The sequence below is a fragment of the Cetorhinus maximus genome, unplaced genomic scaffold (genome assembly GCF_964194155.1).
Source record: "Cetorhinus maximus unplaced genomic scaffold, sCetMax3.hap1.1 HAP1_SCAFFOLD_933, whole genome shotgun sequence".
Taxonomy (NCBI): domain Eukaryota; kingdom Metazoa; phylum Chordata; class Chondrichthyes; order Lamniformes; family Cetorhinidae; genus Cetorhinus; species Cetorhinus maximus.
Window position 1 is genome coordinate 44,443 of NW_027596875.1, and position 12,609 is coordinate 57,051.

Sequence of the window (12,609 nt, forward strand, 5' to 3'; positions counted from 1 at the left end):
CGAGGTCAGGCTAATCGGCCTGTAATTTCCCATCTTTTGCCTCAATCCCTTCTTAAACAGGGGGGTTACATTAGCGATTTTCCAGTCCTCTGGGACCCTCCCTGACTCCAGTGATTCCTGAAAGATCACCACTAATGCCTCCACTATCTCTTCAGCTATCTCCTTCAGAACTCTGGGGTGTCATCCATCTGGTCCAGGTGATTTATCCACCTTCAGATCTTTCAGTTTTCCTAGCACCTTCTCCTTGGTAATGGCCACCAAACTCACCTCTGCCCCCCGATTCTCTTGAACTTTGGGGATGTTACTCGTGTCTTCCACCGTGAAGACTGATGCAAAGTACCCATTCAGTTCCTCCGCCATTTCTTTGTTCCCCACTACTACTTCTCCAGCGTCATTTTCCAGCGGCCCAATGTCCACTTTTGCCTCTCTCTTACCCTTTATATATCTAAAAAAGCTCTTGCAATCTTCTTTTATATTATTGGCTAGTTTACCCTCATATTTAATCTTCTCCCTCCTTATTTCTTTTTTAGTTGTCTTCTGTTGGCCTTTGTAGGCTTCCCAATCCCCTGGTTTCCCACTGCTCTTTGCCGCATTGTATGCTTTCTCTTTAGCTTTTATGCTGTCCCTGACTTCCCTTGTCAGCCATGGTTGCCTCGTCCTCCCTTTAGTATGCTTCTTCTTCCTAGGGATGAATTTTTGCTGCGTCTCCCAAATTACTCCCAGAAACTCCTGCCATTGCTGTTCCACTGTCTTTCCTGCTAGGCTCATCTCCCAGTCAATTCTGGCCAGCTCCTCCCTCATGCCTCTGTAGTTGCCTTTATTCAACTGTAATACCGTTACATCTGATCCCAGCTTTTTCCTTTCAAATTGCAGGGTAAATTCCATCATATTATGGTCACTTCCTCCTAAGGGTTCCTTCACCTTAACCTCCCTTATCAAATCTGCCTCATTACACATCACTAAATCTAGAATTGCCTGTTCCCTAGTGGGCTCCACCACAAGCTGCTCCAAAAGGCCATCTCGTAGACATTCCACAAATTCCTTTTCTTGGGATCCACTACCAACCTGTTTTTCCCATTCTACCTGCATATTGAAATCCCCCATGATCACTGTAACCTTGCCTTTCTTACACACCTTTTCTATCTCCTGATGTATCTTGTGCCCCACATCCTGACTACTGTTCGGACGCCTGTACATAACTCCCATTATGTTTTTTTTACCTTTGCGGTTCCTCAACTCTACCCACACAGATTCTACATCATCTGACCCTATGTCATTTCTTGCTATCGATTTAATTTCATTTCTTACTAACAAAGCAACCCCACCCCCTCTGCCAACCTGCCTATCTTTTCAATAGGGTGTATATCCTTGGGTATTTAGCTCCCAGTTCTGATCCCCTTGCAGCCATGTCTCCGTAATGCCTACCACAACATACCTGCCAATTACATTCTGCGCCACAAGCTCATTTACCTTATTCGGTATACTGCGTGCATTCAGATACAACACCTTCAGTCCTGTATTTCCCGTCCCCTTTCTCATTGTCGTCCCTTTATCTGATGTGATTGAAGTTAGATTCCTAGCCCTTTCCAAACACTCTGTCCTATTTTGTGTTCTGGAGACTTTAATAGCCTCACCTGGGCTCTCCTTTCTTTTCAGTTTTTTCATAATTTTCCATGAAGTTGAATCCACCCCCCACACACTAACCTGCTGCTTTGTTTCCCATTAGTCATACTTCTTAGAGTTTTACCCTTCCCTCCCCCACCCCCCCACCCCACTTTCTAGTTTAAAGTCCTGTTGACCACCCTATTTACCCTTTTCGCTAGAACATTGGTCCCAGATCAGTTCAGGTGGAGACCATCCCAACGGTACAGATCCCTCCTGTTCCAATACTGATGCCAGTGCCCCACGAAATAGAACCCCTCTTTCCCGCACCACTCCTTTAGCCACGTGTTTACTTCCCTTATTCTCGCGTCCCTATGCCAATTTGCACGTGGCTCAGGTAGTAATCCGGAGATTATAACCCTTGAGGTCCTGTTCTTTTAGTTCCTAGTTTCTGATAATCCCCAAACAGGTCCTCTTTCCTAGCCTTACCTATGTTATTTGTCCCAGCACAGCTACAGCACATCACCTGCCCAGCCATCTCGACTTAGATAATTAATTTATTAATTAGCTTGCAGTGTTTTTTTTTCAAATTTGGTGCAGATTTATCTATGCCTCGATTGATAAAGGCAAGTGTCCCATATGCCTTTTTCACCACCCCACTAACATGCCCCTCCGTCTTCAGAGATCTATGGACACACGCGCTAAGGTCCCTTTGTTCCTCAGAACTTCCTAGTGCCATGCCGTTCATTGAATACTTCCTTGTCAAATTACTCCTTCCAAAGTGTATCACCTCACACTTTTCAGGGTTAAATTCCATCTGCCACTTATCTGCCCATTTGACCATCCCGTCCATATCTTCCTGTAGCCCAAGACACTCAACCTCACTGTTAACCACCCAGCCAATCTTTGTGTCATCCGCAAATTTACTAATCCTACTCCCCACATAGTCATCTATGTCGTTTATATAAATGACAAATAATAGAGGCCCCAGCACAGATCCCTGTGGTACGCCACTGGACACTGGCTTCCAGTCACTAAAACATCCTTCTGTTATCACCCTCTGCCTCTTACAACTAAGCCAGTTGTGAATTCACCTTATCAAATTACCCTGTATCGCATGTGCATTTGCCTCCTTTATAAGTCTCCCATGTGGGACCTTGTCAAAGGCTTTGCTGAAATCCATATAAACTCCATCAACTACACTACCCTCATCTACACACCTGGTCGCCTCCTCAAAAAATTCAATCCAATTTGTTAGGCATGACCTCCCTCTGACAAAGTCATGCTGACTATCCCTGATCAAACCTTGCCTCTCCAAGTGGAGATAGATACTCTCCTTCAGAATTTTCTCCAATAGTTTCCTGAGCACTGAGATGAGACTCACTGGCCTGTAGTTCCCTGGCTTATCTCTACAACCCTTCTTAAATAGCGGAACCACATTAGCTGTTCTCCAGTCCTCTGGCACCTCCCCCATGGCCAGAGAGGAATTAAAAATTTGGGTCAGAGCCCCTGCGATCTCCTCCCTTGCCTCCCTCAGCAGTCTGGGACACAAATCATCCAGACCTGGAGATTTGTCCACTTTTAAGCCTGCCAACACCTCTAATACCTTGTCACTCCCTGTATCAATTTGCTCAAGAACCTCGCAGTCTCTCTCCCCGAGTTCGATACCTTCATCCTCATTCTCTTGGGTGAAGGTGAATGTGAAATATTTGTTCAACACTCTACCGATGTCCTCTGGCTCCACCCATAGATTGTCCCCTTGGTCCCTAATGGGCCCTACTCTTTCCCTGGTTATCCTCTTCCCATTGATATACTTACAAAATATCTTGGGATTTTCCCTACTTTTACCATCCAGAGCTTTCTCATATCCCCTCTTTACTTTCCTAATTGCTTTCTTAAGCTCCACCCTGCACTGTCTGTACTCCACTAATGCCTCCGCTGATTTGCTTCCCTTGTATCTGCTAAAAGCCTCTCTTTTCCTTCTCATCGTAACCTGAATATCTCTGGTCATTCATGGTTCTCTGGGCTTGTTACTCCTTCCTATCATCCTAGAGGGAACATGTTGTGCCTGTACCCTCCCCATTTCCTTTTTGAACGCCCCCCCACTGCTCCTCTGTAGATTTCCCCACAAGTAGCTGTTCCCAGTCTACCTTGGACAGATCTTGCCTTATTTTACTAAAAGCTGCTCTCCCACAATCCAAAACATTTTTTTGCAACTTGTCTATTTCTTTGTCCGTAACAAGCTTAAATTGTACCATGTTGTGGTCACTATTGCTAAAATGCTCCCCCACCACCACCTCAGCCACCTGTCCGGCTTCATTGCCCAGAATTAGGTCCAGCACTGCGCCGTCCCTTGTTGGACCCTCTACATATTGACCTAAAAAGTTCTCCTGTACACATTTCAAGAAATCCACTCCATCCAACCCCTTAACACTCTGTCTATCCCAATTAATGTTGGGAAAGTTGAAATCACCTAATATAATCACCCTATTGTTATTGTTTTTACACACCTCCGCAAAATGTGCACATATTTGCTCCTCAATTTCCCGCTGACTATCTGGGGGATAAACACCTAACAATATGGTCACTATTAGCTGTATTATGGTCACTATCTCCAAAATGGCCTCCCACTGCTACTTCATCCACTTGCCCAGCTTCATTTCCTAAGACTAAATCTAGAATTGTGCCCCCTCTTGTTGGACTTGTTATGTGTTGGCTAAAAAAGGTTCTCTTGAGAACAGTTCAAGAATTTTATGCCTTCTGTGCCCTTCACGCTGAGCCCTGTAAGAATTTTGTTATGTCTCAATGAGTTAGCCTCTCATTCCTCTAAATGCTAGAGAATACAGTCTGCTCAATCTCTCCTCATACGACACCCCACCATCCCACAAATCAGTCTGGTGAACCTTCACTGCACAGTCTCTATGGCCAGTATATACTTCCTTAGGTAAGGAAACCAAAACTGTGCACAATACTTTAGGTGAGGTCTCACCATGGCCCTGTACAGCTGCAGTTAGGCATCTTTACTCCTGCACTCAAATCTCCTCGTGATGAAGACCAACATACCATTTGCCTTCCTGATTGATTTAGCTTTCAGTGACTCCTGAACAAGGACACCCAGGTTCCTTTGGACATCAACACTTCCCGACCTCCCTCCGTTTAAGAAATACGTTGCCTTTCTGTTTTTCCTACCAAAGTGGATAACTTCACATTTTTCCACATTATATTCCATCTGCCATGCTCTTGCCGACTCACTTAGTCTGTCTAAATCCCCTTGACGCCTCTTTGCATCCTCCTCACAACTCACATTCCCACCTAGTTTTGCTGTCATCAGCAAACTTGGAAATATTACATCTGGTGCCCACATCCAAATCGTTGATATAGATTGTGAATAGCTGGGGCCTAAAGCACTGATCCTGATGGTAACCCCACTAGTCACAGCCTGGCCAACCTGAGATTGACCCGATTATCCCTACTCTCTGTTCCCTGTTCATTACCCAATCCTCAATCCATGCCGGTATATTCCCCCAATCCCACCTGCTCTAATTTTGCTGAGTAACGTCCTGTGTGGGACCTTATCGAAAGCTTTCTGAAAATCTAAATATACCACATCTACTGGCTCCCCCTTATCTATCCTGCTAGTTACATCCTCAAACTCCAACAGGTTTGTTAAACATGATTTCCCTTTCATAAACTCAAGTTTGACTCTGCCTAATCCTATCATTATTTTCTAAGTGTCCTGTTATCACATCCTTGATTATATAGTCTAACATTTTCCCCACTACTGGGTGTCAGACTAACAGGTCTGTAACTCCCCATTTTCCCTCCCCTACCTTTCTTAAAGGGCGGGATTACATTTCCCACCTTCCAATCTGCAGGAAGCATTCCAGAGTCTACAGAATTTTCAAAGATGACCATCAATGCGTCTACAATCTCTGCAGCCACCTCTTTCAACACTCTGGGGTGTAGAGCATCAGGTCCAGGGGATTTATCTACTTTCAGTAACATTAATTTCTCCAGTGGTACTTTTTTTACTCACACTAATTTCTTTCAGTTCCTCATTCTCACACTAGCCCCTTGGTTCTCTGCTATGATTAGGAGGTTTTTGTGTCTTCCTCTGTTAAGATAGAATCAGTCCTACTCCTCCTTTAACCACCCTTTTACTATTTATATGTCCATACAAGACTTTGGGATTCCTTTATATGTTAACTGCCAGTCTCTTTTCATACTCCCTCTTTGCTTCTCTTATTTGCTTTTTCACCTCCCCTCTGAACTTTCTACATTATGCCTGGTTGTCAAACTGTATTTTCTATCTGGCATCTGTCATGTGCACACTTTTTCTTCTTTATCCTAATTCAATGACATGGCCATCGCTGAATCCTCCACTATCTACATCCTGGGGGTTACCATTGACCAGAAACTGAACTGACCAGCCATATAAATACCGTGGCTACAAGAGCAGGTCAGAGGCTGGGAATCCTGCGGTGAGTAACTCACCTCCTGACTCCCCAAAGCCTGTCCGCCATCTACAAAGGAGTGTGATGGAATACTCTCCACTTGCCTGGATGAGTTCAACTCCAACAACACTCAAGAAGCTCGACACCGTCCAGGACAAAGCAGCCCCGCTTGATGGGCACCCCATCCACAAACATTCACTCCCTCCACCACCGACGCACAGTGGCAGCAGTGTGTGTACCATCTACAAGATGCACTGCAGGAATTCACCAAGGCTCCTTCCACAGCACCTTCTAAACCCACTACCACTACCATCTAGAAGGACAAGGGCAGCAGACGCATGGGAACACCACCAGCTGGAAGTTCCCCTCCAAACCCCACACTATCCTGACTTGGAAATATATCGGCCGTTCCTTCATTGTTGCTGGGTCAAAATCCTGGTACTCCCTCCCTAACAGTGCCGTGGGTGTACCTACACCACAAGGACTGCAGCGGTTCAAGGCGGCAGCTCACCACCACCTCCTCAAGGGCAATTAGGGATAGGCAATAAATGCTAGCCTACCCAGCGATGCCCGCGTCCCGTGAAAGAATAAAAACAAACTTACCTATAGAAACATTTACATACTTCTTGACAGTTTCATCTCATTCTATTTTCTCTCTCTTTATCACTTTTGGTCATCCTTTGCTGGCTTCTCTCTCTACCCTCAGCCTTACTACTCTTCTTGACAATATTATACATTTCTCTTCTCCATCTTGACCTCTTTAGTCAGCCACTGACAGAGCTCTTTCCTGCAGAGTTTTTATTTCTCAATGCAACGTACGCTCACTGAAAGAAATGTTTTAGAACTCTCAATGTTCATCGTTGCTTATCGATCATCGTAATTTTCCATTTAATTTCCCAATCTTAGTGAATTCACCCATCATGCCGGTGTCATTAGCTTTATCAAAGTTTAATACTCTATTTTGGACTTAACTACATCACTCTTGAACTCACATTTCAATTCCACTGTATTGTGATCGCTCTTCCCCAGAGGCTCAGATTACAAACTAACCCTGCCTCAGTGCACAAGCTAAGCTGTTTCCCTGACGCACTGTTGCCAGTGCACTCGATGAGCTGGTCCACCAGACGATCTCTGCCAGGTTATATCTCTGCAGCGAGTATGAAAATGAAAGCTCCCCATGCCCCTGGCAATGTCTTTGTTACAAACTCCACTAATTTCTTGCTGAATGCTCTGTCCAACATGACAGCTACTGTTAGGGGGGGGTGGGGGCGGTCTATAACCAAAAGCCACCAGCCTTTTCTACCCTTTGCTCTCCAGCTTACCTGATTTTACTTCCTGTTCTTCTGAGCCAAGATCCTTGTTCACTAATGCCCTTTACTGTCAGGCAACCCCATCTCCCTGCACCACCCTGACCCCAACACACCACCAGCCACCCCCACCACACAACACTCCTTTTCCATTCTGCCTGTCACTTTGACACGTCAAGTATCTCAAAATATTCAGCTCCCGGCCGCCTCGTAACCATGGCTATGGAGATTGAACCCTACTACCTCTCTCTCTTTGTGCCATTAATCTGCCTGGCTCATCATGAATCCTTTGTGCATTCAGATAGAGCACCTTGAATACTTTTTTTAAAATCTGCTAAGACCAACAAGTAATTAGGAAACCTAATTGAACCTCATCATTCATTGCGAGGGGGAGGTGAATACAGACATAGGGAGGTTGTGCTTTAGTTGTACAGGGAATTGGTGAGACCACATCTGGGGTATTGTGTACAGTGTTGGTCTCCTTACTTAAGGATGGATGTAAATGTGTTAGAAGCAGTTCAGAGAAGGTTTACCAGACTAATACCAGGAATGGGCGGCCTGTTTTATGAGGGAAGGTTGGACAGGTTAGGCTCGTACCCGCTGGAGTTTAGAAGAGTGAGAGAGGCGACTTGATTGAAACCTTTAAGATCCTGAGGGGTCTTGGACAGGGTGGATGTGGAGAGGATGTTTCCTCTTGCGGGAGAATCTTGAACGGGGGGGGGGTCACTGTTTAAAAATAAGGGGTCGCCCATTTAGGACAGATATATGGGAAAATATTTTCTCGCAGAGGGTGGTGAGTCTTTGGAACTCTCTCCCTCAACAGGCTGTGGAAGCAGAGCCTTTGAATATTTTTACGGCCGAGTGAGATAGATTCTGGATTAACAAGGGGGTGAAAGGTTATCGGGGGGGAGGGAGGCGGGAATGTGGGGTTGAGGTGACAATCAGACCAGCCACGATCTTATTGAATGGCGGAGCAGGGCTAGAGGGGCCGAATGGCCTCCTCCTGCTCCTGATTCTTCTGTCCACAGGGCCTTTCTTCCTGATACGTTATTAGCATTAAAACTGTCACACTCTGCTTTCTTCATCCTAATCACGGCGTCGCACTGTGGCCTTACCTGTCTCGATTTAATATTTTCTAATTCTCTAAACTATCTGGGCCCCAGCTCGAGCGGAGGGCAGAGGCCGGCACAGAGCTGATGGGCCAAAGTAGCAGGTTTCGCTGCTGGTGTACCCAGTGTGACTCTGCTGTGCCCTCTCCAAAGCGGGTGCTCACGCTGAAATCCATTTGCCGGTTTGGCTCACCTACCGCACTAACACCTCCTCGCGGTCCTGGGCTTGTGTCCAAGCCCAGAGAAAACACCGGCACCCCCCCACAAACCTCTAACCGCCTTGCCTCGCCCCAACCCGACCCCGGTGGCCGTGCCCTGCCTCACCTGAAAGGCCTCTCTCCGGTGTGCGTCCGCTGGTGATCGGACAGCTTCGAGGACTGGGCGAACCCCTTGCCGCAGATGTCGCACTTGAAGGGTTTCTGGAGGGGGCGGGAGCACTGGTGCACCAGGAAGGAGGAGAGGCGCTGGAAAGTCTTGTGGCAGACGCTGCACTGGCAGGGCTTGTCCTGGCCGAGGAGGCACTGGTGGTTGAAGAAGTCGCCCGCCTGGCTGAAAGCCTCCTTGCAGACGGAACACTGGAAGAGCCGGTCCTTGGTGTGCGAGCGGCGGTGCGCCCTCAGCTCGGTGGCAGTCAGGAAGGTGCGCTGGCACAGAGGGCACTGGAAGGAGGGGGCTGGGCCGTCCCTCGGAGGGCTCGAGGGCTCGTGGCTCTCTCGCACGTGGCCCTCCAGTTCCTGGGCACTGCCAAAGGCTCGGTGGCACACGGTACACACCAGGGGCTTCACCTCCGGCACCAAGTCCTCCTGCTGCCCGAGGTCCATGGGCAACCCCAGCCCCTCCTCCACGGGGATCCCTGGGGGCAGAACGCCAGGGCTGTGCTCCCCCTCCTCCTCCTCTTCCTGGGCAAAAATGGCAGCCTCGCGGGGCTCCTGGGCTGATGCCTCGTTCTCAGTCTCCTCTTCTTTACTGCCAAATTAAAGAGAAAATAGATGAAGAGATCCTGGTCTCAGGACACAAAAAAGAAACCCATTCAACAAAACCCCCCCCTCTCCTCGAGCCTGTTACACAGGAACAGGAGGAGGCCCATTCAGCCCCTCGAGCCTGGGATTAACTGGGTTGCTCGTTCAGCCACGATGGGCTGAATGGCCTCCTCCTGCAGCTATAACCGTGTCTCAGATTAGGGTCTCCACCGCTGACATTCGGCTGCCAATGTGTACTTCTAGCTCTATCCCTCAGCAAGGTAGTTGCAATCCTCCAGTCCCCTGGCACCACATCCCCACCACCCCCCACCCAAATCGAACTCTGACATGAAGATTGTGGACAGAGTCTCCATAATTTCAACTCTCCCATCCCTCAGTGACTGCGGCCACATCCCACCCAGAAGGGTTTACCTCACTGCCCGAGGAAACACAGCTCAGGCAGGTGTTAATACGGAGGCCTGTAGGTGAAGTGAACAGAATAGACAGGCCCTGGGGGCTGCCGCTTTAACCGATGGCTCCTTTCACTACCAAATCTGGAGCCAATCATTGTAAATACTGACTCCAGCGCACGGTCCTTTTAAGTGCCAATTGAGGGGGCCACGGCTCCTTTAAGTACTGACTACAGGGGCCGCGGACCCTTTAAGTACCGAATTGGAGGGGGGGAGCGCGGCCCCTTTAAGTACCAACATCGGGGGGGCCGCGGTCCCTTTAAGTATCGACTACAGGGGGGGGGGGCACAGTCCCTTTAAGTACTGAAGTACTGACTGCGAGAGCCACGGTCCCTTGAAGTACCGACTCTGGGGGCCACGGCCTTTAAGTACCGACACCGGGAACAGTGGTCCCTTTAAGTACCGACTGCAGGATCCGCAGTCCCTTTATATGCCGACTGTGGGGGCCGCGGTCCCTTTAAATGCCGACACTTGGTTGCGGTACCTTTAAATACTAACTCGAGTCTGCTGTCCCTTTAAATACTGACACCAAGCTGCAGTCCCTTTAAATGCTGACTCCAGGGGTCACTGTCCCTTTAAATACCAACTCTAGGGGACGCAGTCGCTTTAAATACTGGCTCTGGGGACATGGTCCCTTTAAATCCTGACTCTGAGGGGAGGGGTGCAACCTGATATATCCTAACCCAGGGTAGGGTAGAGGAGGGTGGGGGTGCAAAGTAATAGATACTAACCCCTAGGGGGAGGGTGCAAACTAATAAATACTAACCTTGGGCATTTGCAAACTAATAAATACTAAGCCTGGAGGTTTGCAATCTAATAAATACTAACTCTGGGGGTTTGCAATCTAATAAATACTAACCCTGGGGGTTTGCAATCTAATAAATACTAACCCTGTGGGGGTGTGCAATAAATACTAACCTTGGGGGTTTGCAATCTAATAAATACTAACCTTGGGCGTTTGCAAACTAATAAATACTAACCCTGGGGGTTTGCAATCTAATAAATACTAACCCTGGGGGTTTGCAATCTAATAAATACTAACCCTGAGAGGGGTGTGCAATAAATACTAACCCTGAGAGGGGTGTGCAATAAATACTAACCCTGAGAGGGGTGTGCAATAAATACTAACCCTGAGAGGGGTGTGCAATAAATACTAACCCTGAGAGGGGTGTGCAATAAATACTAACCCTGAGAGGGGTGTGCAATAAATACTAACCCTGAGAGGGGTGTGCAATAAATACTAACCCTGAGAGGGGTGTGCAATAAATACTAACCCTGAGAGGGGTGTGCAATAAATACTAACCCTGAGAGGGGTGTGCAATAAATACTAACCCTGAGAGGGGTGTGCAATAAATACTAACCCTGAGAGGGGTGTGCACGAAATACTAACCCTGGGGGGGGGAGGTGCAATAAATACTAACCGTGGGGGGGGTGTGCAATAAATACTAAGCCTGGGGTTTGCCATCCAATAAACACTAACCCTGGGGTGGGGGTGCAATCTAATAAATACTAACCGTGAGCTGGGAATTTGTAATCTAATCAATACTAACCGGGGGGTGGGGGGGTGGGGGTGCTGCGGTGGGTGCAATCTGATCAATACTAACCCTAAGCGTTTGCGATATAATAAGTACTAATCCTGTGAGGGGAAGGGGGGTGCAATCTGATCAATACTAACCCTGGGATTTGCAATCTGATGAATGCAAACTCTGGATGGAGACAGGGGGTGGGTGGCAGTTAAGAATTTTGGTTTCCCCCTGCTCCTCAGGATTTACCCCCTCTTCTTTTCTATTACTCACATTCTGGGGGGTTGGAGGGTGTGCAATGTAATTAATACTAACCCTGGGGTTTGCAATCTGATGAATGCAGACTCTGGGTGGAGGGGGGGGGTGGGTGGTGAAGAACTTCAGTTTCCCCCCCTCCCCACACTAGGATTTACCCCCTCTGTCTGCCCCCTCCTCTGTATCTATTACTCACATTCTGGGGAGGGGGTTGGAGGGTGTGCAATGTAATTAATACTAACCCTGGGGTTTGCAATCTGATGAATGCAGAGGGGTGGGTGGTGGAGAACTTTAGTTTCCCCCCTCCCCACCAGGATTTACCCCCTCTGTCTGCCCCCTCCTCTGTTTCTATTACTCACATTCTGGGGGGGGCCTCCCAGGCCCAGCCCTCCAGCTCCACTCGATGCATCGGTGTCCTTGTGCTGCAATCTCCGGCGTGTGCAAGGCTGTGGTGTGTTGGGCCTGGGCAGCAGGGCCGGGCTGGATATCAGGCTGTGGGGAGGGTGTGGGGTCGGGGGGGGAAGGAGGCGGCCGCCCCTACATTCTTGGCATTTTCTCTCCTGCTCCCGGGGACCCTGGCGCAGCTCCTTCCCAGGGTGCAGCGCGGCCGGAGGCAGGGGGGCGGGGCCTCCGGCCCCCGGCGCCGCGCATGCGCCCGGCCGCCCCGCCCGCTGCCCGCCCGGGGCGCTTTCCCGGGCGCGGGGCAGGCTGGGTAAGGGGCACCTCCATGGCTCCCCCGCCCAGCCGTCACCCCCCGCCCTCCAAAGCCTCCCCGGCGGCTCTCAGCCCGCAAAGTGGGCGGGGGTGGGGCCTTGGAGTACAGGGCGGACGGTACCTTTGCTGCAATGTTCGGGGGGGTGGGGGAGGTGGGGGTCTGCTGGCAATGTCACAGAGCTAACAATGCAGAGGCCTGGGCTAATCCTCCAGGGG

At 48.9% G+C, this 12,609-nt stretch overlaps 1 protein-coding gene across 1 annotated transcript in view; it reads right to left on the reverse strand.

Annotated features, from left to right (window-relative positions):
- The window catches only part of LOC144675288 (uncharacterized), a 30,965-nt gene extending 18,758 nt beyond the window's left edge, over positions 1-12,207 (reverse strand). Inside the window, exons 1-2 of the mRNA XM_078536149.1 lie at positions 12,039-12,207; positions 8,797-9,438 (exon numbers count right to left, since the gene is read on the reverse strand). Of these exons, the coding sequence (XP_078392275.1) occupies positions 8,797-9,438; positions 12,039-12,088 (692 nt within the window). The 5' untranslated portion in view covers positions 12,089-12,207. The remainder of the gene's footprint in view (positions 1-8,796; positions 9,439-12,038) is intronic.
- Positions 12,208-12,609: the final 402 nt, after the last annotated feature.